This window comes from Erithacus rubecula, assembly GCF_903797595.1.
Source record: "Erithacus rubecula genome assembly, chromosome: 17".
Taxonomy (NCBI): Eukaryota; Metazoa; Chordata; class Aves; order Passeriformes; family Muscicapidae; genus Erithacus; species Erithacus rubecula.
In genome coordinates, this window is record NC_136669.1 from 13744532 (window position 1) to 13771473 (window position 26942).

A 26942-nucleotide genomic window follows, 5' to 3' on the forward strand; every position below is an offset into this window, starting at 1 on the left:
GACAAAAGGCAAAATTATACCAGCAGAAATAGCTTAAATTATAATTATTGATAGTTGTGATTTATCAAAGCCAAGAGCCTTGTGTGTGAATGCACATGGACAGAAACCAAACCCCCTCTGCAGCTCTGGCAGTGCAGATCCATCCTGGGAACTGGAGGTGAGCAGCAGGGCTGCAGCTCTGAGGTTGTGGTGGGCTTGGGAGCATTCCCCTCCTTTTCCCATCTTTTTCTCTGGCTGTGCAGGTTGCCATGGTGCTGCTGTTTGAGGCTCTGTTCCAGAATCCCCTGGAGAGCCATCAGGCTCTGCAGCTGCTGCTGGGCTCTGGCCTGGATGTCTGCGGCCTCCGGCTGCTCTACCCCGGGCAGCACCTGCTGCTCTCCAGCTCAGGTGAGCTCTGCTTCTCCCCAGAGCCTCCTCCAGGCTGAGGGGGGCACAGATCTGTAAGTGCACTCAGCTGAAGGGTGATGAGGGTCACATTTGCTCTATCAGCTTCTGTATCATTCCCAAAAGAAATTATAGAATAGCTTTGGCTGTTTCTTTCTTTCTGTCCCCAGTGTTGAATATCCATGAGTTGAATTTTTAGCCCTTGATACAGTTTTGGGTCTTAAACTTTAGCTGTTGCTCCTTTGCAGTGAGCTCTCACACATTTCACTGCCCTGAGCTCCAGAGATAGGCACATGTGAGTTAAATATAATCATTTAGTTCCTCACTGATACTCCTGAAGGTTTTAGCTGCAGAAAATTCAGCATCCCTTTTCCACAATTCCCCCATCTCATTGCCTGTGGGACTTCAGGAGTTCTGATTTATCTGTCCTGTAATTGCATTGGCTGATAAACCATCACTAAAATGTCACATTATTTAATAGAATCCTATCTGAGGTGGGAGACCAGCAGGATAAGGTAAATAAACATGATCTGGGGCTCTGAACTCAAATCACAAAGTCTTGAACATCAGACACCAGTGTGTCAAATACTGGCATGTAGCACTCAAGTCTTTATTTTCTCCCATTTGAGAAACAGAGATTATGAAGCCAGTCTTAAAACCTTATGGAATATTATTGGCTGCTCCTGCAACACAGCTCCAGAGCAACAGGTGTTCCCTTAGCTGAAGAGTTTGAAGATTGCTTGTGGCTTGTGCTTCCTTTGAAGCCAGGAATTTCTTCTGGAAGGTTGAGATGTGCCACCATCTCACCCAGACAATCCATTTCTCTTGGGAAAGGCACAGGCAGTCTGAGAGGGAGAGAAATGGGCTTCCTTCTCCTCTGGCAGAAGAAAATCCCCCAGACTCCTCACTCCTTTCTGCATTTAAAAGCAATAGGAGCAGGCTGCCTTAGGAAAGGGATTGCAATGCAGCTGTCTGGGTGCTGTGCACAGAACACACTCCTGGGGAGAGCTGGAGAAATGGAGGAGGGCTCCAGAAATGAATGAGAAAACCATAAAACCAGCAGTCATGAGGAGCTGACAGGCAGCAGATCTGCTTCAATGCTCTGAACCATGCACCATTATTTAAGAACATTTTGAATGAAAAGACAATTCATTTGAGCTGAGAACTGCTGTGCAAGTTTGTAAATTAGATTTTTACCCTTAGCATGATTACTCTAAAATTATTATTTTAAATATTTACAGCCAGTTGCTCCATTATCTACCTGCTCTGGAGATTTGTGTTCTGCCTTCTGATTCTTATGCAAGAAATGATACATTTGAATGTTTTTAAACCTAAGGGAAGAAAATCACACACCTTGCTGCTTTTTCTGACATCTGCAGTAAGAACTGGAAAGGAAGCAAATTTGATTTTTCTGGGGCTGCTTCCTGGGCCCCAACTATGCTGGAGAAAGGTTTGCCAGTCATAGGGAAGAGGTGTTGAAGGAAATAAGGGAAGTCAGGGTTCAGATCCTGGCAGAAAAATTGAAGGTGGCAAATCAAATATTTGCCTGGATCTTACAGCATTATACAAAATCTGTATTTAATGCAGAAGGAAATAATGTAAAAAATAAGTCCCCAGTTTTCTAGTTTGTGATCCCCTTCAAAAACATCCCTTTCCTCAGGCCCCTGTTCTTGTCCACACTTCAATCTCCCAGCATTGCTTGTGGTCATGAACAAGAGGAAATTTAAATGCTAGCTTAGAGTCACAGTTTGGGCTGAAAAGACCCTAAAGACCTCCAAGTTCCAAGCCCTGCCACAGGCAGGGACACTTCTAGTGCATCACTTGCCTTGTAATAACTTTTCACAGCAAACATGAGGCAACCAATTCCTTTTTCTTCAACAGACTGCCTTGAATAACCTCAGGTTTGCTATTGAGTAAAAGTGTGCAGGTTCTCCCAGCATCTTTCCCCAAGGGCAGGTGACCAGGTGATTGATTCCCAGGGCAGGTGACCAGTGATTCTTCAGTTGAAGTCTGGCTCTGACAGATCTGAAAAGAGCCTTTGAGTGGAGTGAATGACTTCGGGGTGGGTTGTTCCATGTTTTACTCACACAGGTGTTTGTTTCCACAGGAAATCTGCCTTCCTCCTACACTTCAGAGCCTGGCAAGGTGCCCCCAGTGCTGGCATTGGCTGTGAGAGGGCCCAAAGCCCATGGCATCCTGCAGGACATCACCCAGGGCTCTCCCAGAGCCCAGAGCCAAGCAGAGCCCCTCGTGTCCCTGCCCCTGCCCAGCCAGGTGCATAGGGAGCTGTGCCTCTGGTTTGGAGGGAGAGCTGCTGGAATCCTGCCCCTGGCTTCCAGGTGATGGCCCCTGATGGTTTGGAGCTGGTTTTCCACAGGCAGTGAGCCCTGGAGGCACTCAGAGATCTCTGTGCAGGGGGAGCAATTCCTCTACTTTTGTATTTCCAAGGCAGTTATGCAGTCTGCAGAAATCCTTCTCTCTTCTGCAGCAGATCACAGAATCATGGAATATTCTGAGTGGGAAGGGACCCACAAGGATCATCCCGTTCCACCTGTAGTCCTGCACAGACAACCCAACAATCCCACCCTGTGATCCCTGCCCAAACACTCCTGGAGCAGCCTCAGGGCTGTGCCATTCCTTGGGGAGCCTGGGCAGTGACAGCACCCTCTGGGGAAGAACCTTTCCTTGAGATCCAACCTAAACCTCCCCTGGCACAGCTCCTGTTCTCTCAGTTCCTGGATGTGTCAGGTGTGGGACAGTTGCAGTTGCTTCCCATTCCCTGTTCCCTGGTATCCAGGCCTGTAATTCATATTCTTGCTGCAGAATTTGGGGACCTGGTGCTGAAGAGCTGCAAGGCTGTGTGCCAGTGAGTGACCCTCTCCTAGGAAACCTCTGGCTTTGCCCTATATATCAACTGATTAAGGGATTCAGTAGAAAAAGGTTCTTTGGAGGATGAGAAGTGTGTGGAAATGAAGTGTGGCTTATAAGCCTTTAGCTGCATGAGAAGCACTGCTGCAGAAAGCTCAGACCTGCAGGTTCTGGAGAGGTTTTTAGGGCTCCTGCCTTATCCTTGGGACAGGGTAGCACAGTCAGAGGCAGCAGGCTGGAGGTGAGATCCTCTACACTGCTGTCAGTGCTTTCTGTGAGTGGCAGAGCTCAGTCACGTGGAATTAACCTGTGGATTGCTGTGTAGGATTATGTGTCAGAGTTCAGCTCTGCTTGACCACAACCAGTGACTCTCATCATTGTTATCTTTAAGATGTAAAAAAAAAAAAAACCAATTTGGCCAAGTTTCATTCTCTTTATTTGTTTATTTTCCTCAGGGATGCCTTTTTCCTCTTACAAAGATGATGAATTCTGCTCCTCTGGTCTAACTCAGTCCCGAGCAGTGCTACATCCTAAATAATGCACTTGTCTTTCTCCTAATGCTGGTAATTTGGTCTGTTGGGAGACAGGAATACAAACTGCAGCTCAGATTGCCCTTTTCAGATTAGACTTGCAAATGCTGTGGGCTCCTGGGAGTGAGCAAGTAGGATGTGTTCCAGCCAGCTCCGTGGTGGTGGCAAGGGATGAGGCAGGTTTGCCTGAGCAGCCTGAGCTCACAGTCCCAGCCAAAACTGTTCCCAGACAGTCCCTGGCTTTCAACCACACCTTCTGTTCACCCTGCCCTGATTGGGTCCTTTTGGATGTGCAGGAATGTTGTGGAAGTTTTGCTGGCATGAACATCCCTGCCAGACTGGATCCTGCTTGTTGCCTAACACGAACCCTTCAAACTGGTTAAACTCAGCCTAAAGAACCCAAAGTGAATAGCAACTAGGATGTGTCTGTGGGTGGGAAAAGCTCTGCTAGTGCAGCCTGACATATTTCTTGATTCCCAGATTTCTTTGCCAAGCTGGCTATTTTGCGTTAGTTACTTTTAATTGAACACAGAGAGCCTCAGGGAGAGTAATATGAAAAGATGTTCAGTCAGAGAGACCTTGATGCAGCTCATGTCACGGACAAGGGATTGAAATGGCTTTTCCAGTAAAGCAGTTTTACCAGAGAAGCTTCTGTGGCCTTGGATTTGTCACAGAAAGTAGGTTTCAGCCAGAACCTTTTAATATTTTTCATTTAATATTTATCGTTTTTCTGCAGCTCTCAGAGTCCTTCACCAGCTGGGGCCAGAGGAGATGAAGGAAAAATTGACCTCCAGGGCTTGATGCTGCCTCGACCTCCAGCCATGCTTGTCTCAACTACCAAAGGTCAGTGTTAGGAAATGAAATTTCAGGGTTTATGGTTCTCTTTCATTGATAACTTCACTTTACTCCAGCCCACCTAAGGCAATTCTGCCTCTCTGGATTGCTCAGGGCTGTGACCTGGCCAATTCTGGAGCCAGGAATGAATTTCTAGTGGGACGCTTGCCTGAAATGAAGCAGCAGAGAAGTGGCACCACCTCATCCTCCTCATGGGAGCAGGTTCTGAAGTCCTGGGGGCTGCTTAGGTTGTCATTGAATGGGGGGGAAAAGAGAAACAAAAAGCACTTCACAGGAAATCTCTGCACAGAGGGGCCTGATGATCAAATAAACAGTCACATAATGACATAACAGACTCCTTAAACTGCTTTTTTATTGAGCAGAGATCATCTGCCTCTCCTGCTGAAGACTGAATATTATAATCAGGGAAATTGAATGGTTAAGGCTTTGCTTAGGGCAGGACTGACCACACAGTCAGAAAGAAGAGCATTTTATGGGACTAATATCAATGGGTTATCCCCTGGTTCCACTCATATCCCCATTTTCCCTTTGTAGTGTTCAGGGCCTGAATTTGTCCCTAACCAGCAGCAAACTGGGGACAGGGGACACCTGCCAAGGCTCTGCCTGGCTAAAAGCTGTTGGGGTCCTGCTGTAAAGGCCAACATCATCTGAAGTGGGCTGGCACAGCACATCTGGGGTGCAGGAGGCTTTTGGACAGTGCTCTTGGCTGGTTTCTGCTGCCCCAGTTGAAGGTGGTTTCACAGGAATGAAGCAGCTGTCAGGGAGGAGATGGCAGAAGGAAAATAGGGTTGGAGTGACAGAGAAAGAAGGCACAGGGAACTTCATTGCTAAAGGAAAGAATCCATGAGAAAAGGATGAAAGCATAAGGCAAAAAGATGAATAAGGAGTGGAAGGGAAGGCAAACAGAGAAGGGAGAAAGGAAAAAACCCATTTTGAGACAGTTTTTCATCTTTTGGCTCATGTTAACTCAGGTAGTTTGGCAGGCAGCCCTTGGCTCTGTTATTTGGGATTGGGATTGATGGCAGCTGGTGGCTACTGATGGAATGAGTCACATTTGCTGCCTCCCTTCCTTTTATGGCCTTTAATGATTCACATTTGCTGTGGGCTGCTGAGTTCCACCACACCACGTTCCATCTGCATTGAGCCTCAGAAGTCACTGTCAAGCTTTGCTCCTCAGATAACTTTGCTCTGGGTGCAGACACCTTTGGAGTTTTCAGGAAAAGAAACATTCACTGACTCCTTCCCTTTGGTCTCCAGCAGCTCCTCTTGGAGACAGGAATATTTCCCCCTGCAGAGTAGAGGTATTGCTGCTGTGTAGACCTGCCCCTTCTCAGTAATCAGAATTTTAGTGACCCAAGCAGATATTGTTGATTTGGGATATGTGTATGCAAAAAAATGGTTTTTTAAGTGTTGGCAACTGGAGAGTAACCAAAATCTTCCCACCAAAAATCTTCAATTTTGAAAGTTCCCATATCATGAATATGGCTAAAAGCCAGTGTTAAAGCCATAAAGCCAAAAACAGATTTTTAGGCAAAGAACCACCCTGCCTGTCCCATCCTTAGTGACAAATACAAAGTTTCCCTTGTTTTGGTGCTGTTGCTTTGAACTACTAGGCTGAGCCTTGGCAGGACAGATATCCATGTCACAAAGTCTAGAATAAAAAGAAATATTCACTGTCGTACCTTCAGAATCAATTGGGACACAACAAAAAAAATCCCCAATCTCATTAAATCAGTTGGCTAAAGCTATGAGAAATTACTGGGGCAGCCTAGGGGAAGCCCATGTAGAAGTGGTACTGAGGATTTGTCCTCAGAGCTCACTCTTGGCAGCTTATGGAGATCTGAATATACATTGTGAGGGGTAAAAAAACTCTGTTAGGACTGAGAAAGTGTAATAATGGGGGTCATGATAAAGCAGAGAGCTCAGGCAGATCAGGGGAAAGTCTTGAGCTTGTCTCACAGTGCTTGAGATGTGGGGGCTGCTCAGAGGCCTTGGAGGCTCTTTCTCCTGAGCTTGCTCAGGGTTGGCAGTGAATCTGGGATTCAGCTTAGAAAACAGAGGAGACTAAAACCCCAAAGTTCTAACCCAAAGTAAATTCCAGTTGTGTCTACAATCTTATGTCCTTGAGGGACTCAAGGAGAGCTCGAGCAGCCAGACCTGCTGGAAGAGGATCAGGTAGGACAAGGCAGGCTGGTACCATTACCAAGGTGTCCAAGGAACTTGTCAGGCCCCAGAGGGAGCCAAAGGTCAGATCACAGGTGGCCCAGAGCTTCAGGAGCTTGTGCCACAGTCCAGGTCTGGGATGAAGGTTAAAGGCAGGAACAAAGGAGGGACAAAAGGAAGGTGATGCTGAGCAGGATTGAGACCAGCAGTAACAGCAGAGAGGAATGAGAGCAGAGGAATGGCCAGAGCTGCTTCAAGCTCTCTGTCCTGGACAAATTGATTAAGAACAAGTAGTTCTTGTGGCCCTGTTTGGTCACTCAGAGTGTGTCAGTGCAAGGTCTCAGTCCTGCCCTGGGTGCTGGGGCTGCACAGGGACAGTTCCCACAGCACTGACACACTGCATGTGAGCAGCTCCCAGAGCTGGGGAGACAGCCTGCCTGGTCTCATCTGATGATTCATAAAGATATTACTGATGATGCCATAAGCTTTCCCACTCTGGGCTGGCCTTGGATTGCAGTCATGATGAGCTGGATGCAGCAAATAAACTGTAAAACACAGGGTCACTGCTCAGGAGGCAGCTGTTTGCTTCAAGCTGGAGGCAGCTGCTCTGAGAGCTGCCTTGCATTGATGCCACAGCTCCTGTGACAATAATATGCTGTTTTTCTTGCCCTTTCTTTGATCTAGGGGACATCATCCTGCTGGTGTCACCTGTGGTGCCTCCACGTGCCTATGGGGCTGTGCTGTCCAGCTGTGCCCGCCGGGGCTTTGTGCTGCAGGGACTGAGGCAGCTCCAGCTCTCAGCACAGCAAGGCCTGCTGCTGGGCATGACAGCAGGGCAGGTACTGTGCCCTTGGTGCCATGGGTTACCCCTTGCTCTGCAGCTCCTCCAGTGAGTGCTTGAGGACACCCATTCTCTCTTTTTCAGCTCTCTGTGCTCCTGTGAGAGGTGCTCTGGCTGCTTTCAGTGTTGGCTTTTTCCCTAGTAGGAAAATCCCACAAAGCCTTGGCCTCTCATGGAGAACAGGAGTGGAAATTCATCATCCTCCTCCTCCTAAACAAATGTGAATTTTGCCATTGATGTCAGAATAAGCAAGAGCTGGCAGCAGCCCCATGATCCAAAACACTGATCTGCAAAGGTGGTTCAGGAGAGTCTTCACTGACAGACTGATATTTGGCGATGCACTTCATAGTCCCTCTGGGCCCTTCAGCATGAAGTCCCCCACCTCAGTGCATTCCAGATGGGTTTCAAAAAGGGCTTTCAAAAATAATTTTTTTTTCCTTTGAAGCTCTGACTAACATGGTGACAGGTTTGAGGTAAAGTGCACTTGACATTTTGACAAGTCAGCCTAAGGAAACAGCAATAATCACAAATGCAAGGTTGCAGTCAAACTTAACATATGCAAGAAGTCCAGTGCTGCACTTCTTACATTATAAATCCCAGAAAAATCATATGACACCTTCTCTCACAAAGGAGAGGACCCCACACTTCAAATCACCATGCTGAGAGTTCTTTGCTATGTCAGTCGGTATGCATAATTTTGCAAATCAAACTACAAATCCCCTCTTTTCTGCTTGTTCTGAAATCAAGCCTGAGGAATAACAATGTCCCTGCCCATAATATTTTGTAGAATGAATATAACCTATTTATGAAATACTGCAGAGTAAATAGCCAGATATTTGGAGCATGCTGCTAAGTGATCATTAAGGAGTTAACACAGCAGTCATTGTTCCAGTGTGCTGTTTCTGAAAATCATCCCTTCATTTGGGACTCTAATCTTTGAGTGATTTAGGATGGTGCCACCTATCAGCTGAGTTACAACTGCTGTGGTATTAGCCCAGCCCAGCTGCAGGGCAGAATGGTTTTGTGTTAAGCCTCTTGCCTGGGTTCAAATTAAGTTTCTCTGTCTCAGGAAAAGATGACGCAGAACACGCAGCTCTTGGAGTTCCTGTGGCTCAGTGCTGAGCTCTATCTTGTTATGCCATTGCCATTTATCTATTTCCTTGAGCCCTATAGTAATTACAGCTGGATTTAGCAGTCTAATCTGCCCCTCATTATTTCAGATTGCTGTCTTTTGCCCTGGCAAGAGTTCAAGCTCACCTGCTGGTCCTGCAGAAGGAGAATTCCCTGCTGGAGCCCGCAGGCACTGCCTGGTGCTGCTGCTGAGGAAGGAGAATGCCAGACATCACATCCCTGCCTTGCTGACAGGTAATGCTTGCCCTGCCCAGCAGCCTGCCAGGGAGGGTTTGCATTTCAGTGTCTGGGGCTTCCAAATTGGCAGCCCAACCACAGCTGTACAGTGCAGGGAGTATTTATTGAGAATATCAAGGCCTGCTCATGTTGCTGTAGGAATCTCTAGACCAGAGTGTGCATCAGCCACTACTATACATCCAACAGAGCTGACCTTTGCCAGTTGTTTGATCTTTAGCTCTGGAGTGCTCTTGAACTTAGAATTACCAAGTAGTTCCTCATGGAAGGGGCCTCAGAAGGTCTTTCATTCAACAGCCTGCTCAGCAGAGCATCAGCAATGAATTCCCTCAGGATGCTCAGGGCTTTTTTTCTGTCAGATCTTGAAAATCTGCAAGGACAGAGATTCTCCTGCCTCCCTGGGCCTTTGTTCCATCATTATGGGCAATGTTTTTTCTTTATGTGAAGCTGTAACCTCCTGTTTGGATTTGTGAGCCTTGTCCCTGGACATTTCAAAGCTGGGCCTGATTTTGGCATCTCACACCCAGCACATGGAGGTGTTGCTGGGGCTGTCCTGCTCAGGGCCAGCAGCTGGATTTCAAGGATCCTTGTGAGGACTTGCTGGGACTTCATGGCCTCAATCACCTACTGTCAGAAACTCTCTTTGCCCAGAGAGGTAGAGTAACCAAAATACAGCTGTGCCACTGAGCCTGAGGGCAGCATCTGATCCTGTCAACCTCAGCTTCAAGCCCTGCATCCTTGTGACTTCCAAGCACCCCAAAATACCTCATTTTGTACAGAGGAACCTCCAAAACGCAGCCAAGTTGCTGCCTTAAATCTTCTTACTTGAGTTTCTGTTTTCTTAAGGATCATTTGACATTGACCTCAAGTGGGGAAGATCTGAGGCAGCAGCAGTGGTCAGGAGGGAACAGAAATCCTGCCCTGCTCTTGCCAAGAAGGGGTCACTGTGGCTGACCCTTCCATTAACACCATCCCACACAGCCCAGGATGGAGACATTCATCCACAGCCCAATTGCTTCCTTTAATTTATCCACAATAGGAAAGAACATTTAGAGGTTTGGGGGGGAAACAATGACAATTCAAATAGTGCTGGGCTTTTTCTCCTGAGACAGAATGTTCTGAAAACATGTGCAGACACAGAGGATTAATCATGGCACAGTAATTACAGCCCCGTGTCACCTGCTGCCTCTGCACCCAGGGAAAGTTGCTCATTAAAAAGTGCAGTTTTTGCTGCTTCCCCCAGTGCCACAGATGATGTTTTGTGTTCATGTTTTGCACGGGGAAATTTCCACTAGGAATATATAGGGGGGGCTGGAATGAAGGGTAGTCTGAAAAGGTAAAATATTTTCCCTCATGCTAGAGAACTCAGGATTTTTTCCCTTTGTTTGTGACAGATTTTGCCTCTTTCCATGTGTTCTGTGCTATTTTCATCAGTCCTGTACTGCAGAAAGACACCTTAGCCCATATTCCAGAGCCCTGAAGAGGGAAGTTGATGTTTTTTCCACACAAGCTTTGCTTTGCCCTCTGAGAAATACAGAATAGCACTAAGATTGGAGTAGGGAAAATACCTCACTAAGAAGTTTTGCATTTGTAATCAAAATGAAAAACAGTTGTCCCTTCAAGGTCTTGAAGGGTTTTGAAAGGTCTTCAAGGTCTTGAAAATTGCTGTTCAATTTTCAAAGCAAGTTCGAATTTGACAATTACTCCTGGAACAGAGCAGATAAATAGGTGGGTAAGGATCTCTGTGCTGAGGTTCAAACACCATACATTTTTTTGTCTAAGCTTTATTTTCTGCCTTGCCCTGAGTCTGAGTAAACAACAGGCAATACTGCTGGGACAGTGATGGCCCATTTTTGATGCCTCACACCTTTTGAATTTTGAGGAGCAGGTGATTGTCAGTGGTACATTTGACATCCAAGCTTTGCCATCTGCCTCTAGCACCAATAATCCATTTCCCATGCTCCACCACAGTGAATTTTTGACAGGCTTGTGGGGTAGGAAGCAATCAAATGTGTACAAAGTAATTTAAAATATAACAAGCCTTTAAAACGGTGGCCTGAAACATTATTACAGAAGGCTGAACTAATTGTTGTGGAAATGTACTGTATGCAACACCTTAATGCACTGCCTGTGCACAGCCCAGCTCTTTGGAGGGAGAATGGGAGCTGAGAGATCATGGCTTTAAGCACTTAGTGTCTGTAAAAGTGCTGTGGAATGGGATATTTTCCAGGCTGGAAATCACAGGAGCAGAACATGATGTCTCTGTTGAGGTCTGTCACCCCAGCAGCACCTCCCAGCCCACGAGGGCCCTGTGGGATGCAGGACTTTGGCCTCATGCCTGGAAATGTGAGACACCTTGAGGGCCTCCACGTGAGCACTGGGCTCAGATCTGGGACTCTTCCTAGTGGACACCACCTTATTTAAGATATTTATTCTAATTCAGGAGCTCTGTGGCAGCATCTGTGCACTTGTTCCATGTTTCAGTTCAAGTGGATGGAAACAACAGGGTGCTGCTGAAAAAGCCAGGGAAAGCTGTGGGCCAGGCTCAGTTTTGAGCAGCTCCTTGCCCCTTTTTAAGTGGTCCATGTGATTTTGGGGAGAAGGGATGGTTGAGTTGAGTTTGGTGTCTGTAAGGGAGCTGTGGCCAGTGACTCAAACACTGGATAGCAGAGTGTTGTCATGTCAGGCTGAGCAGAGCTCTGCATTCCTCACATTTCCTGCTGTTCTGACCACAGGGCTGATGGAGAAGGTGGCAGAGGCAGGCCTGGGCAGAGGGCACAGAGGACACAGAGGACACAGAGGACACAGAGGACACAGCATCCCCCCTGCAGACCCAGCCCTCTGCTTCCACGGGGCTCCGTACGCCGAGGCCACGCTGCACAGCCTGGGTAGGTCAGCCTGGGGAGCTGCTCTGAAGTGGCTTCTGCAGGATCAGACACCAGGGAATGCTCAAAGCCATCCCATCCCACCCTCTCCATGGGCAGGACACCTTCCACTAGCCCAGGCTGCTCCAAGCCCCATCCAGCCTGGCCCTGGACACTTGCAGGGATCATTAAGAAGGGATTTTCCTGATTAAAGCCATTAGGAATGTGCTTTTTGTCTGTAGTATCTCATTTATTGTTCTGCTGCCAGTCAATCACAGTAATTCTTATGGAAGAATCAATGGAAATCAAAATGAAAATACCTTTTAAAAGTAAATTAAGATACGTGCAAAAAGAAATTATGGAAACGTGACATGGTAACATCCAATTAAGCCTTAATTAATATTAATAGCCAATCAATACTACATTATTGCCATAGTTTCAAGAGAAGTCAAAATATAAAAATGAGATAAATTGGTGGTTGTGTGTAGAATTGGAATGTTCTGAAGTGATAAATGCTGGCAGCTGTAGTTCTGTAGGTACAGAAAAGGCACTTTCCAATCTCATTTTACTCAGATATTCTAAATTTCAGTTTGTACACTTATATTCACTTTGGTAACTCATTCATTCAAAGATGGGAGATTGATAGGATTTCAAACAGCAAGGAAATGGGTTTTCTGTTCTTAATCTATGACTCACATGGGTGAGTCTTAAACCTCCTAGCTCTGTACACTTGGAGTAAAAAAAAAACCCAGTGTTTATTTCCCTAACTACAGGTTGGGGGTTTTTATGTGTTCAGTAAGTTAATTTAGTTTAATTTAATCTAATTGTTTGAAAATTTGGATGCCAGGACTTTGAGTTAAAATATATTGCTCTCCAAAAACAAACTGACACTAAATCCTGAGGAAAAATGAAAATTAAATGCATGTCATTCACCATTCTCTAGCATTATGAAATGTTATGATGTAGGAATAAGTAAGTAAATAAATATTTATTGATAGAATTGCTTAAATAATCATGTAGTGTATCAGTGTGAAGCAAACAGGGATTTCTGCTAGGCCAGGGATTCTCCAGGCTGTTCCCAATGGGACTGTGGATATAAGCACAGTGTTATAGCAGTCCCCAAATTAACTCCTAATTGTGTGCTCTGCAATGTCCCAGACAGCAGAATGAGGTATTGATTTAATGTGAAGTCAGTCATTAGTTACCAACCCAAAACTGGTGCCTTAAATCATTTTGGTACAGATCTATCAACTCTGCCTAGTGGTGTGAATAAGGATATCAAAATTACAAGGGAATGTATTTGCTTTACATGGCAAAATGTAATTCCAGGGCAGAACTGGGACTAATTAGAGGGGGTTTGTTGTGTTAATATTCCTCATTCAGGAGGCTTTTCCTGAGCTGCAGTGTCAGGAGACAGTGAAATACTGGTTGGGATTTATGCAATTCCTTCACAGTGAAAAGCCTGAGATGTGTTTTCATGGGTAACAGTTTTGTTCTGGTGCTGTCCCTGGGCAGGAGGAAGCCTCAGCGTGGTGCCAGAGCCCCATCACATCCCCCTGGATTTCCTGTGCCACAGAGTTTATGCTGCTGAGCCTGGGATGGAGCAAGTGGTGATGCTGACAGTGGTGGGGATGCAGGCTCTGAAGAGTGCTGGAGAGCTCCTCCAGCACATCCTGCTGCCTGGCCCCAGGGATCAGTCTTGGAGTGCAGGTGATCCCAGATCTGGAGACCTTGGGCAGGAAAGTTTATCCTGGGTAGCTCTTTTAGCACAGCAGGAACATCATGGGAAATATGGTGAAGGGGCCTCAGGAAGAATGGGTTTCTTTGTTTCCCCTCTGAAGAGCTGAAGAATTTATCTTGCTTTGTAATGGGCAATCACAAACAGCTCAGGTGGGCATAATTTGCTTCAGAGAGCATCAAATGAGTTCCAAGTAGTGCTTAGGCTTGCAGAGCTTTTATATAACACAGAGCATTGTGTTACATTACCTGAGCACTGGGAGGCAAGGCTGGGCTGGCACTGGCACAGGAGTTTGGGAGTCCCAGACTCTGTTCTGTCCAGTGACAGCCTGGTGAGCAGAACCAAGGCACTGCACAGCCTCACACTCTGCTTCCCCCACGGGAGGAGCAGCAATGCCAGCCCCATGCTGGGTGCTCACATGTGCATGAAAAGGGCTGTCAAGCCCTAGGCAGGACTGGGAGTTTATGTAATTTCATGTGCAGTTTGCAGTGAAGTGTGATAACACAGGAGCTGCAGGCACAAAGGGCACAAGTCTGCCTATCTCACACTGTGTTGTATCTGACTCTCCCAAAACTGTGTTGAAATACTACTTGAAATCCTGTGAAGTTCTGAATTCAAGATCTGAGCCAACAGAAACTTCCAGCACTCGTGGACTGAGCCCTAAATTCCTTCCTACATCATCAGAAGCAACTTTACAAACCCTACAACACTAAAACTGCTTTAGAGACAAGTCAGCATTCTGCTGTAGTTTGTTATTATGATGAGCATTGCTTAAAGTGTTATGAGAGGTGCTAAAGGATCCATAATTATGGATTATGCTGTGCCAAGCCACAATGCTATCAGTGTACTCTCAGTGATTCCCTTTTAACTCTCCTCCATTAGCTGTGCTCTCTAATCAAATCATGGCACTTGCTCCTGTGGCTCCCTGGTGATTTCCCAGATAACCCTTTTTTCATTCTTCACTGTAATGGCATTTCTTAGAATTTGCATCTTGTGGGTTTTCCCAGTATATTCCTATGTTTGCCTTACAGTCCCTTCTGGATGAAACAGCCAAAACACCATTAGAACTTGTGCAGGTTAAAAATCAATGTGAAATAAAATGTTTGTGTCCAAAAGAAAGCACAGCTCCTACAGAACACAGGCTGCTAAGGACATTTTTCTTGACTTACATTTTTCTTTTTCTTGCAGCAGAAGCTGATTCAGGATTTGAGCTCCTAGGCCTGAAGTGGCTGCCCCAGCTCAGCAGGTGCCAGGCCAGGGCAGTCACCCCCTTTGAGGCTGGGGACCCTGAGTGGCAGAGCAGCCTGGAGATGCTGGAGTGCAGCCCCGTGCTGCTGTGCGCCCTCCGCGCCCCCGACGCCTTCCCAGCCCTGGCAGCTGCCCTGCAAGGGTGGACACAGGGCAGGGACAGCCTCTGCACAGGTCACAGCCTCCCACAGGCACTGATGGCCCTGACCCCAGAGGTGACCTTCAGACAAGCCTTCCTCTTCTTCACAGAGGAAGATTTGGTATCTGGTAAGGCACTTTTAATGTCTGTATTATCCTCAGCTAGAGGGTGTGGGGGAATTGGTTGAACTTGGACAAAGGAATCCAGGGCTGGGGGTTTTCTCAGGCACAGGAAAATGTAATAATGTGGGGGTAAATTCTGTGCCTGGCTGAATTAAGATGAGGCAATGGAACCAGCAGAAGCCAGCTGAGGTCATCTACAAGGTGGGCTAGTTAATTAATGTGCCTGTGCTTGGCCTGGTGCCCTTTCTGATGATCTTAAGGTACTCCATAAGTACTAATTAGATATCAGAGCAATTGGCAGGATCAGTAAATAATACCATGCATTTTAAACTCTCTATATGAGAGAAACTGAAGAACAGAGCCCAGGAGCTCTCCTACCTAAATGTGGGCCCCTAATTGTGGTGCCAGACTTCCACCTTGATGCCTCAGCCTTGCCCTGTGCTCAGGGAGATGAAGGTGTGACCAATCTATAAGAGCCAAAGAAAACAGATTTCTTGAGAATGTCTTTTTATCTTGGTTGGGAATGAAGAGAGGAACAGAGACCTTTGCTGTCAAAAGCTTCTCAGAGTTCAGTGATGTGTGCCAGCATTGATCTTTCAGCACAGTAAATTTGATAGTTTCCTCCTGTAGCAGGAAATGTATAGCCATGCCTCTTAAAAGTAAATCACTGTGCAGACTGTGGGGTTATTGATACTGGGTGGTTTAGAGCAGCACACTACAAGCTCCCACTGTTTTCTTTTAATGTGAAATATTCAGAGAAGAATTGGGGCTGCCTGATTCCTCACACCCAGAGAGAAACAGTTCTGAGCCCTGACAGTTTCTGGCAGGGAGTTGGAACAAGATGGTCCCTTCCAACCCAAGCCATTGTGGGATTTTATGATTACTCAGAAGCAGAGAGACATCAAAGATTGTGGTAACACCATGTATCAGCTGAGGGGGAGTGATGCAGTCCCTTAAGTGCATTCGTGCTTTGAATTTACAGCCCTTCCTTTACCTTTCCTTGGGGAAGAAAAGTCCTTTGTCATCAACACAAGCTTAGACACTTGTGTCAAACCCACTGTGCCTGTGTAGTGTGCAGTAACAAATTGACTTTGTGAACACCAAGAAGAAAGATTTGTCTGGGCAGAGATCCTGGGCTCAGGCTCACAGCAAGTTCAATTTGTCAGTGAACTATGAGAGTGTTCTCTGTGAGACTGGTGAGCAAGGAGAGGAGCCTGCAGAAGAGAAGGCATCAGACATCCCAAAGTGGTGTCTCAAACTGTAAGAGTTCATGCACTGCAGCCCTTAATTAAAGTTATCCTGAGATGGAAAGGCAGGATAAGAGGAGAGCAGAGCTGTGAGCTCAGTTCATTGAGGGAGGTTGTAATGGCAGTGCCAGCCTTTGGCACCAAAGCCACTGTGAGGAGCACAGCTGAGGCACAACTTCACCATCCTGCACTCTCTCTTTTATAAAGTAATTCCATTTTTTCCTTGTGTTCTTATTGTTGTGGAAGGAATGGAGAGGCTTCCATGCTCAAGAGCAGCTCTTCAATATTTGTATCAGGTTGAGCATCTGCCCTGTTAAATAAAATTACCTTTGTCACCCTCCAGCCCCAGACAGTGAAGGTTTCCCATCTGTGAATCCATAAAAGTTCCTGTCCTTCCTTTTCCAGACACAGAACACCACCCTGCTGTGAAATACCTGCCACCACCTGGCAGCAGCTCCAGGACTGAAGGGAAGAACACAGGTAAGCACCAGTTGCCTCTTGAAAAAAAAACAAACCAAAAACCAAGTTATTTGTGACTCTTCAAATAGATTGAAGAAAACTGTGTGTCCTGTGTCAGAGCCATTGAAATGGGATTAGTAAACCTTTGGTTAGACATCCTAATCCCAGGCAATTGGGAAGGAAAGGCCAGATGGGTCCACCCTGTGCTGGGGGAAGGTGTCACATCATTTCTTCTCCACAGTCCTGAGAACCACCAGAAATGATGATTTTCATGATGTTTTAGAGAGGTGAAGTCACAGCAGAAGGTGCATTTCCTGTGTCTCAGATGGGATGTCTCTGTCATTTCCATCCCAGTGCTGCCCAGGTCACCATGGGATTCACAGATCCTGAAAGTCCTTTCAGATAACCCCACTAAGGAAAAGAGCTGGGGCTGCAAGGAGGAGCTAAAAAGTTATGAGACAAGGCAAGGACCTTAGGGCTGGTTCTACCTGCTATTTGTGCTCTTATTATTGCAACAAACATGTGGAAAGAGAAAGAGGGCTCATTGGAAAAAAATTCCCCTCACTGTGCCCTAGATCTGGGAACTTCTAGAACTTCTCAATTCTCATGTGCATGAAGTACCTTAATTTTCCTTTTACATTAGACTCAGGGGAACCTTTTTTTGTTGGCTTTTGTTCTAAGTTCTGATTCCCCAGACTCCTTTCACCCTGTTCTGCTTTCCTGAAGAACCACTGGAGCAGCCACTCCTGGCTGGCTGGGGAAGTGCCAGGGAGGTTTTATCAGCAGCACTTAGGATCCACAGCTCTTCTTTGTTCCTGAGAGAACATCAAACAAAACACCTGAGCTCTGGGAGCACCAGAAACAGGGCAGCATCTGATTTGCCTGTGGAATATAGGAGCACAGATAGGTTTAAAACCACTGTTCAGTACTCCCTGAAATGCCAGAAAAGGTAACCAAGACCCAACATGATTTAGGATTTGCAGTCCTGATCAGCCTGTTCTGGGATTACCAGAGAAGGGTGAAGGGTGACCCCTCCCAGGGTGTCTCAGGACATCTGAAACCAATCCATCCATGGCCTAAAATATCAGTGTGTCACTGTAATATTGGCTGCTTTTTGTGGAGATGATAGCACAATTCTCAGGTTGTCTCAGAACACACAAAACTCACTCAAATCTGCTTCTCTCCTTTAGAGGCTGAGAGCTGGAGGTGCAGAGCAGAATCCCTGTTTTCCTACCTGCAAGCAGGTAAGAAAGCAAATGAAAAATTAGGGTTTGACAAGGACTTGGTGGAACTAAATCATCTGGATGTACCAGCCCAAAATAAGCAAAAGGATTATACCAACATTTTTCTTAGGCTGGAATCCAGGCAGTGATGCATTCTGAGCATACCAGGAGATGTGGAATCTGCTTGAGTTCCCACTTATTTGAAGTCACACCTATCTCAACTATTGTCTATAAAGAGCATATAAACTAAACTCTATTTTCATAGTTAGGCTATGAAATCAAAACTATGTAGGCAAAAAGGGGAATGGATCTAAAAATATTACAAAGTAGAGAAATGTAATTAAGACCAGGAAAGGCTCTGAGCAGCCAGAACTGGAAATCAGACAGGTTTGAGCATTGCCAAACAGGTACCTCTGGTAATTCATGATCAGCAGAGATTGTTCCATTGGTAATTAGTGGTATTTTCTCTAATTCTTGTTACTTATAATTGCTGAGGAGAGAAAGCCAGCTCTGACAAGATATCTTTGAGCAAACCAAGCTGGCAATCCTCCTGAAGTGTCTGAAGACCCTAAATATGCAGCAGGTGGTGACTCACACAGCAGAAGAATGAGAATATCTGCCCAAAAACGTGGCAGATGGTGAGGAAAACATCTGGAGGCCACTGAGTGCTTACATAACACACAGGGATGAGGCTGCTGAGGTGGAGGCCAGCAGCTTCCTGCACTCCAGGCTGTTGCTATGGAACCTTTCTGTCCAGGAATGATGTGAGGAAAACAGCACATCTGGAACAGGAGGGCTCCCTGCAGCACGAGGGTTAAGTTTCCATATCAAGTGGGGAGGAAATAATCTTGTTTTTTATTTTTGATCCTGTGTTTCTGTGCCATGTCCTGCTTGTCACCTGGAAATAACAGCATTAAATTCCAGGTAGCCTTGTTGATGCTTTGCTGCATTGACATCTGTGTAATTAGTACTGGGGTGCACAGGAAACAGAAAATGACATTTTTTGTACCCAAACAGATCAGCTTGGATCAGTTTGAGCAGCCTGTAGGATGTTCCCCTGTGCTTGTGCTGATTGATGTGGTTCAGCACCAGCAGTTCCTGGGCCTCACCGACTGGTTCTGACACTGCACTTGCCAATAAATCTCCTAAAGATGTTATAAGGATAAAATATTAATGGTACTCTTAGTGGCAAGTACTTTAGCAAGACTAAAAATTTGAAAATGCTGTCATTTAAAAATGGAATTTATGTATTTTTCTGCCTTTAAATCTATTTTCATCAGACAGCAAAGCTTTCTTGGTCTGGTTTGTTTTCTGCTCCTCATAGTGCTACACCTACCTGACAGCTCTGCTGTGGGAGAGCTCTGTCAGAAGCAGAAAATTTTTTCTGGAATGTCAATTTTAGTAAAGATAATTCAATTAATTATTGGTTTATTACATTAATTGGGATCTGTCAGGGTATTAGAGCCTCTCTGAAACAGAGCTGTAAAATATACAGAACACCAGAGTAAGAATGTAATAACTGCTCAAGGATTACATCACATAATCACCACCATTCACATGAAAAATGTAAAAGGGAATATTTTATCTCTCTTAAAACATTAATCTGTAATATAAAGGTTTGAGTTTTATCTGACACAAAAACTTTCTGGACCTGGGGCAGATTTCCTTGATGGAGAAACCTCCAAGCTTAGATGATTTCAGATCCATTTTTAATCTGAAAACCCAGCAAAGCAAACCCCAATTAATAAATGATCCTACTCTTGTTTTGTTGGTATTTTTATGAACTTCCTGCCAGGTTTCCTGCCCCCATCCCCAGGGTAGTAACCTGTCCTGGTTTGAAGGACAGGTGTCTGCCAAGAAAGGCAGAAGCTTCTCTTTGAAATGGAGAATGTAAACCCCCTTCCTCCAAATTATTTTTATAATTTTGAAATTAAGGGCCTCTCAGGCAAAGATATGGGAATTAGGAATAACAGTTCTTTACTAGGAAAATTAAAATAGAAATACAGTATTACAAAGAACAATCCCAACCCTGACAGAGTCAGAATCCAAGCTGACACCCATCAGTCAGTCAGGGTGTTGGTATTAGTCCCATTCAATGGTGGCTGCATCCTCCTGCAGTGGCAGATGTGGTTCAGCTGGAGCAGTGCTCCTGGAGAAGGCGCAATTTTCCTCTGAAGGTCCAGAGATGATGTGGAAAGGTCCAGTTTTCCTCTGGAATCCAGTGGGAAGAAGGTTCCTTGGTGTCCCAAATCTCAGTTTTTCTCTGGGTAGGAAATGCTTGGCTCCTCCCTTGGCTGGAGCATCTCCCAGTGGGATGATGTAATTTTATCAGTCACACAGTGGGACTGAATGGCCAATTAACAGATGATATCTTCCTGAAGGGAGGATGGGTTGTGGAAAAGACAAAGATAATTGTCCCAGCTGGTTTAAAGATGCCCATTAGCAGATGGTGTGTGCCAGGAGATAAGGAATCACTGCCCCACCTGGTTTAACAGATGGTGACAGAACACACATTGCTGGCACATCAACCAACACAAGCTGTGTTGTAGGGGCTCAGGTTGTGTGCACGGTGCTGCTGCTCAAGCCCGGGCTGTGGAGCCGGGGGCTGCCCGCGATCCTCCGCCTCCTGCACCTGGAAAAGTTCAGCGTGGTCGGCATGAAACATCTGGACCTGGATGTGACCTCTGCCTCCACACTCCTGCCCTGGGAGGTGCAGCAGGTTGGTGAAGGGAGTGGCAGCAGTGCTTGCTGCCTGTGCAGGGGATGGGGAGGAGCTGTGGATAATCCATTGCAGCAATCCCCACCCGGGATTTCAGAGCTGTTGCTGGGAGAGAGCTCTATGGAACAATCAGATCTGTACCTTGTCAGCACAAAGAGAGCTGAGGGCTTCTTTTATCACATGCCATAAAGACAGCCCTGGTTTCTCCCAAGTGAAACTTTGGGGTGGAAATGGGCAATACAGACCTCGAAGGAAACTGTCCAGCTCTGCCTCTTTGGTGTCCTCTGTTCCTTCCCCCAGGTCATTCCAGGTGGGGCACATCCAGGGAGCACGTGTGCCTGGCTTTATTCCATGTGGTTAAAGCTGGGAAAGCTCCTGCCTGGCAGGGAATGCACATCTCTGGGGTGCTCTTACCTGAGATTACATTGCAGACACAGCTGAAGCCTGGGAGCCAGTCTGTAAAAATCACCTGCAAGGAGAGGAAATTGTCCTTGCTCATATCTAATAGGCAATAAAGAGGGTTCTTAAATCTTAGGGCATTGTGGGGTTGATTAGCTAAAAATAGATGTTTGTTTCTGCTCTTTCATGGCATTAGAAACCTTTTCTTTCCTCTACCTGATGTACTCTGAGTGTAAGGATACTGTGAAAGCCAGGGAACTGAACTCTGGGCATTTGAGAGGAGTTAATTATTATTTTTTTACTTCCCTTAGGGAAAAACAATCTGTGTTATTTGATTGCTTTCCTGAAGACATTTAACCACTTTACAAAAAACAAACATTTATAATTGATATTGCACTTGGGTTAAGTTTGGAAAGTTTTTAACATTGTCTCCTAGAAATTCTTAGTAGAGGCTTCCAGAAGAAAACAGGCACATGCCAAGACAGTGCTCTGGAACAATTTATACTTTCTGCATGGAAGCAGTGAGCACAGGCAGCTGAGTTTTAAATATTTACACTGCTAAGAGAGATACAGTGGCCATTAGGGTTGATGGGGATGTGCTTCCCAATACAAAATGGCTTTTTGATCATCTGAAACAGAAAACATCTTAAAAACCCCAATATCCTCAGGAAGCAATGCAAAGGCATGTGGGGTAAATGTGAGGAGAGGCTGTTTTCTGAAAAATTCCTTGGTTTTGGAGTTCTCCAACACACCAGAGCAGCTGTTGAGCATTGATTCAGTTGCCTTGAAGAGCTGGTGACTAATGAGTATAAAAATTACAGACTGTTGAGGTTTTGTTCACGAGGAAAAAAGCAGGGCTTGAAAGTGAGGAAGCAAAGAGAACAGTCTGCCTTTGCTGAAGGGGAGCAGAGAATGGGAAATGCTTTCTGCTGTCCAGGGGCCTCTGCTCCTTTTTAGAACAGCAGGAATGGCTCTCACTGGGGAGGGCTGGGAAATGCTGAGCTCCCAAGGTAAGGAGGGTGATTTTTAAAAAAGCCTCAGCAGGCTCCAGGACTGGTTATTTGGAAAATCTGGTGGGTAAGTGGCTCAATGGCAGCTGTGGGGGCAGGGCTGTTTTTTCCAGCTAAATTCCATGTGCAGCTTTTGGATGGGAGGAATATTCATGATGGAACTGCTCCTTGGCCTGTGGTACAAGGGGATGCAGTGGTGGGCTTCAAATGGGGCTCCTAATATAGAGACAAATTGCTGACCTTTAGCAGGTCACAGAATCCCAGCTGGGATCATCCCAGTTGGGTTTGGAAGTGAGATTATCCAGTCCCACCCCCCTGGCAGGGCAGGCTCACCTGGAGCAGGTGACACAGGGATACATCCAGGTGGGTTTGGGATGTCTCCAGAGGGGGATGCTCCAAGCTGTCCCTGAGCAGCTGTTCCCCACCCTCCATGGAAGGAAGTTCTTCCTCAGGTGGAGGTAAAATTCCTTGTGTTTTAGTTTCTGAGCTTTACTGCTCGTGCTGGAAAGCCCTGGTACTATCCCTGACACCCTTGGAGGTATTTATATGGATTGATGAGATCCATGATGAAGTGTCCTATTGAAGAAGATGGAGCCAGTCTGTCTGTCCCTTCTGTCCAGGGCTTTTTCTCACTTTACCTGGAATATGCTCCAAAATCCATCTCTGGAGAACCCCCAAGCACTGGGATGTGCTGGTTTGTTGTGTGTACATAGCACTTAAGAGTAAATCTGGGTTTATTCACTGCAAGCAAGACAACCTCACATCTCCTTTTCCTTTCTAATGTATTATTTACATGCACTTGACAAATATCCTTGGCAGCACAAGCCCAGCTCCATGATTGCTTTTCCAGCTGAAATAGTCCCCCCGAGCTGGGAGCATGAGAAAAAACATCTGCTCTGCTCTTTGCTGAGGTTATGGAATCACAGGAGCCACAACAAGAAGTTTTAGCTGCAGTTTAATAATGATTAGAGAAAATAAAGGTCATGTAAATAGAGCTGGCATTGTCTCCCCAGCTTTCAGCATGACCTGGTGATGCTCAGCCAGGATTCTGCCACGGATTCTGAATCTCCCTCAGTGCTCATCCAGCCCAGTGCAGATTGGCACTTTGGGCTTTATTTCCTGATCTTGCTGTGGAGGATTACCTGCTGTGATTGCCTGCAGCAGCAGGTCACTGGACTCAATAACCCCAGGATTCCCCCCAGCCCCATCTCTGCTTGCAGGGTAAAAGCAGCTGGATAATTCCACTGCCCTTTAATCCTGTTACCCTCCCGAGCCTGCTCGCAGCTGGAACTTCCTCTCAGTGAAATTCTGCCTGAATTCCAGGCAGCTGCACTGGGGCAGCCCCAGCACAGCTCCACAAGGATGGGGAGGCAGGATGGGGATGGAGGGAATGCAGGCAGAGCTGGGCTGGCAGTCTGGAGTGGCTGTGAGGAGCTCCCTGACACCATCAGTAACCACTAGAAACAACATCATCTCCAAATCTGTGGGTTTGCTGGGGAACAACTGAAAGACAGAAGAGTTTTGTTATTTAGGTCTAAAATCACTGGTTAGAAGCTCTGGAACAAAATACTTTCATTTATTCTGTTTAAGAGAAACTGAATGTTTTCTTTGCAGCTGTTTCCAACCCGGATGAATATTGATACGTTTTATCAGTCCTTTTGAAATTTGTCATGAAAAAAAAATCACTGGTTTTTCATTGCCCAAAGAGAAAACCCATAGAAAAGTGGATTAAATCCATTTTTTTAACTAACAAAAATTTTCGAGCAGGAAGGAATTATCTTGTGTTTTACAGAAGTGAATGAATGTCACCATTTCTCAGTATACTGTGACAAGCTGAAATTCTTCATCCTCATGCAAGCAGAGCTCTTGTCATCAGAGAGCCCCTTAGTGCCCCTGTGCCCTGGGGCAGGAGCACTGACAGACACCACACCCAACCCCTAAACACCTCACCAATTTAAACACAGAGGGGTTTTCTCATGAAAGATTTTGCCTTTGCAAATAGAGGGGGGTATTGAGCCCGTGGTTGTCAATTCATAACCTACTTCTCAGAGATGCAATTTAGGAGGCAGCCGAGTGTCAGAAGATTTGGGTCAAAGGCAGTGAATGGTTTCACGTGATAGAAAAGCAGAGAGGCCTTGAAGTGCTTTATCTCCATATTTTTAAATGAAATGATAGGATTTGCTTTTGGAAATGTTTTATCTAGAGAATTGCTATCCTCTGCTGCTTTTAGAAGATTAAAAAATAGAGGAATTAAAACCTCTGAGAATGATGTGATTCAGCTGAATCAAATGGTGGGGTGGTTGTTTTTATTTTTTTCCCTCTCTTGTTTTTATTTCCTCAAAAACTGGGAAAAAAAAGTAAATAGCCATGGGTTGATTCCAACAGGGAGCTGGAAATGCCCTTGTTTTCTAAACTGGAGAGAACATCCAGCCCTGGCTGCTGCACTGTGGGGTGCAGGGAGGCACAGCTGGATTTTCCTGACACTTTGTTCAGATGGAGGGGCAGGAGGAGGCACAGCTGGATGCTCCTGCCACGTTATTCAGATGGAAGGGCAGGAAGAGGCAGAACTGGATGCTCCTGACACACTGTTCAGATGGAGGGCAGGAGGAGGCAGAGCTGGATGCTCCTGCCATGTTATTCAGATGGAGAAGCAGGAGGAGGCAGAGCTGCAGCTGCTCTGGGCACCCTGACCTTGTGCTCAGCCCAGCCATCTGCAGCAGGCCTGGCTTCCCAAGGTTTTCCTTGATTAAAGCAGGCAGCAAGGCCAGAGCACTCTGGCACCCACCTGCCCCTGGCTCTGCTGCCTGTGCCAGGGTCCCAGAAGTGTCAGTCTGTCTGTCCCCAGCCCTCAGAGCAGCTTCTCCTCACCAGTGCAGTGATTGCTTCTTGTCATTTCCTCTCATCCTTCCTCAGTGTGAGATCCCAGGGTGTTGTGACCTCCACAGCTCTGCTCTGGAGTGGGCATGGGCTGAACTGACTGTGCCTGCAAAAGAAGCAAAGGTGGAGGAATTTGCTATGGAGCAAATCAGACAAGGCCAGGACAACAAATTGGTTTCTTGCAGCTCCTGGTCTGACCCTCCTGCTTTTAAACTCTGTATCCTAACTAATGTCTGGAATTCACTCTTCAGGAGAAGCAGGGTATGTGTATGGGGTAGTCCTGCCTTTTGTAAATTCAAAAAGCAAAGCTCTGGTATTTGTGATCCATCCTTTTATATCAGCTGAAGAATTGAACGTGGCTCCTCATCCCAGAGTATTTATGACCTCAGTGTTCTTGCTTGTGCCTGTGCTTCCTCCTGATCCAGATGTCCCCTGAAGGAACAGCCCTCCTGTGACCTGCTGGATGTCACAGGCTCTGCTTGGTGTCTGAGCTCTAGATTTTGGAAGCTTTAGTACACCAGTAGTGTATTAAAAAGGAGAGAAAACAAGGAGCAACAGCAGATTTGCTTACTCACACATCAAAAAGATTTGCTGTCCTTCCTAGGCAAAGGAAAGCTGGGATGTTCCCAGTGCTCACCAGCTCCTTACAACTGTTCCATCTGATTTCTTCTCAGGATCCAGCTGCTGCAGAAGCTCACTGTGCTTACCTTACCTCGGGCACTGCCCTCGTGCTGTGCCTGCAGAGACCCAATGCTGTGAAGAAGCTGATGGATCTCCTGGGACCAGAGGATCCTCAGCTGGCCCAAGCACTGGATCCATGCCTCTGGAGGGCTCAGTATGGCACCAGCACAGTCCAGAATGGTTTTTATGGTAGGTTTGTGTAAAAAGAAAAGTCCAAAGGCTCAGCTATACAAATAGAAAATATGTTATGTGTTGTTTCCTCTCACACTGTCACTACAGATCCAGCCTTGGCAGGCACTGCAGGCCACTATTCCCTAGAAAACTTTTCCTGTCTTGGTGACTGAGCTCAGTGTGTCTCAAGCAATGAAATATTCTCCCAGAAGATATATTTCAAAAGGGTTCATCCCAGATCTGCCCTAGCTCTTAGTTTATCAGAACAGATTTCCTTTGATCCTCTTCCCTGCTTGGTGATTTTGTGCTTTTAGCTTGGTTATTTTGGAATTATCCCCAAGAACCCATCTGTCTTCCCTGCTTGTGTGTTCCCTTCCTGATGTCTCCATTCCCCATTGGCCAACTCCAAGATTTCCCAAAGACTCCAGGACCCTGAGTTCTGGAACATCTCACCTTGCTCCTGGCTGGCTGCAGAGGAGGGATCCAAACCTGCTCTGGCTGAGGCAAGCAGGGAAACTCAGCTGCTTCCCATCTGGAAAGGCTCTTTCCAGCTGGCACATGGGCAGAGGCACAGGGCAAGTCAGCATCCCTGGAATGCTGAACCATCCCAGCTCCTCTGCCAGCTGGGAAGCACTGGGATATGGGGGGGAGGAGGTGATGGATGGGAAAATGGGAAATATCCCTGGGGAGAGCAGCACAACATGATTGCCACGAGGAGGGAAGGATGTCATTCCAAAATTCCCATGGAATTAAGTGTGGTTAGCTCCCTGCCTGTGTTCCTCCTCACTGTTACACTGATTTTGCACTAACACTTAAAGGAATATAAAAATAATAAAGCAATAATTTCTGTAAACTCAGCTGAGCTGGCAGGCAGTGTGTGCCCTCCTCAGTGTTCCTCCCAGAGGAACTTTCCTGACAAGATCCATTGGATTATTTGGCTCTTCCCATTTTATCCTGGGCTGTGAAATCACTCCCTCTTTTCACCCATAGCAAGTGGGTTGCTGAGCACTGGCAGGGAGTGAAGGAGCCACAGCCTGGC

General features: G+C 46.3%; 1 protein-coding gene across 5 annotated transcripts in view; it reads left to right on the forward strand.

Moving 5' to 3' along the window:
• DNAAF8 (dynein axonemal assembly factor 8) overlaps window positions 1-26942 on the forward strand; it is an 88136-nt gene that overhangs the window by 44522 nt on the left and 16672 nt on the right. For 4 of the 5 annotated variants that reach the window (XM_079321021.1, XM_079321020.1, XM_079321023.1 and 1 more), the window contains exons 15-26: window positions 243-387; window positions 2492-2723; window positions 4519-4625; window positions 7485-7639; window positions 8862-9006; window positions 11742-11894; window positions 13386-13580; window positions 14797-15123; window positions 16770-16844; window positions 18014-18067; window positions 20596-20765; window positions 25726-25921. In XM_079321021.1, coding sequence (XP_079177147.1) covers window positions 243-387; window positions 2492-2723; window positions 4519-4625; window positions 7485-7639; window positions 8862-9006; window positions 11742-11894; window positions 13386-13580; window positions 14797-15123; window positions 16770-16844; window positions 18014-18067; window positions 20596-20765; window positions 25726-25921 — 1954 coding nt within the window. The remainder of the gene's footprint in view (window positions 1-242; window positions 388-2491; window positions 2724-4518; window positions 4626-7484; window positions 7640-8861; window positions 9007-11741; window positions 11895-13385; window positions 13581-14796; window positions 15124-16769; window positions 16845-18013; window positions 18068-20595; window positions 20766-25725; window positions 25922-26942) is intronic. The other variant, XM_079321022.1, reaches the window with a different exon arrangement.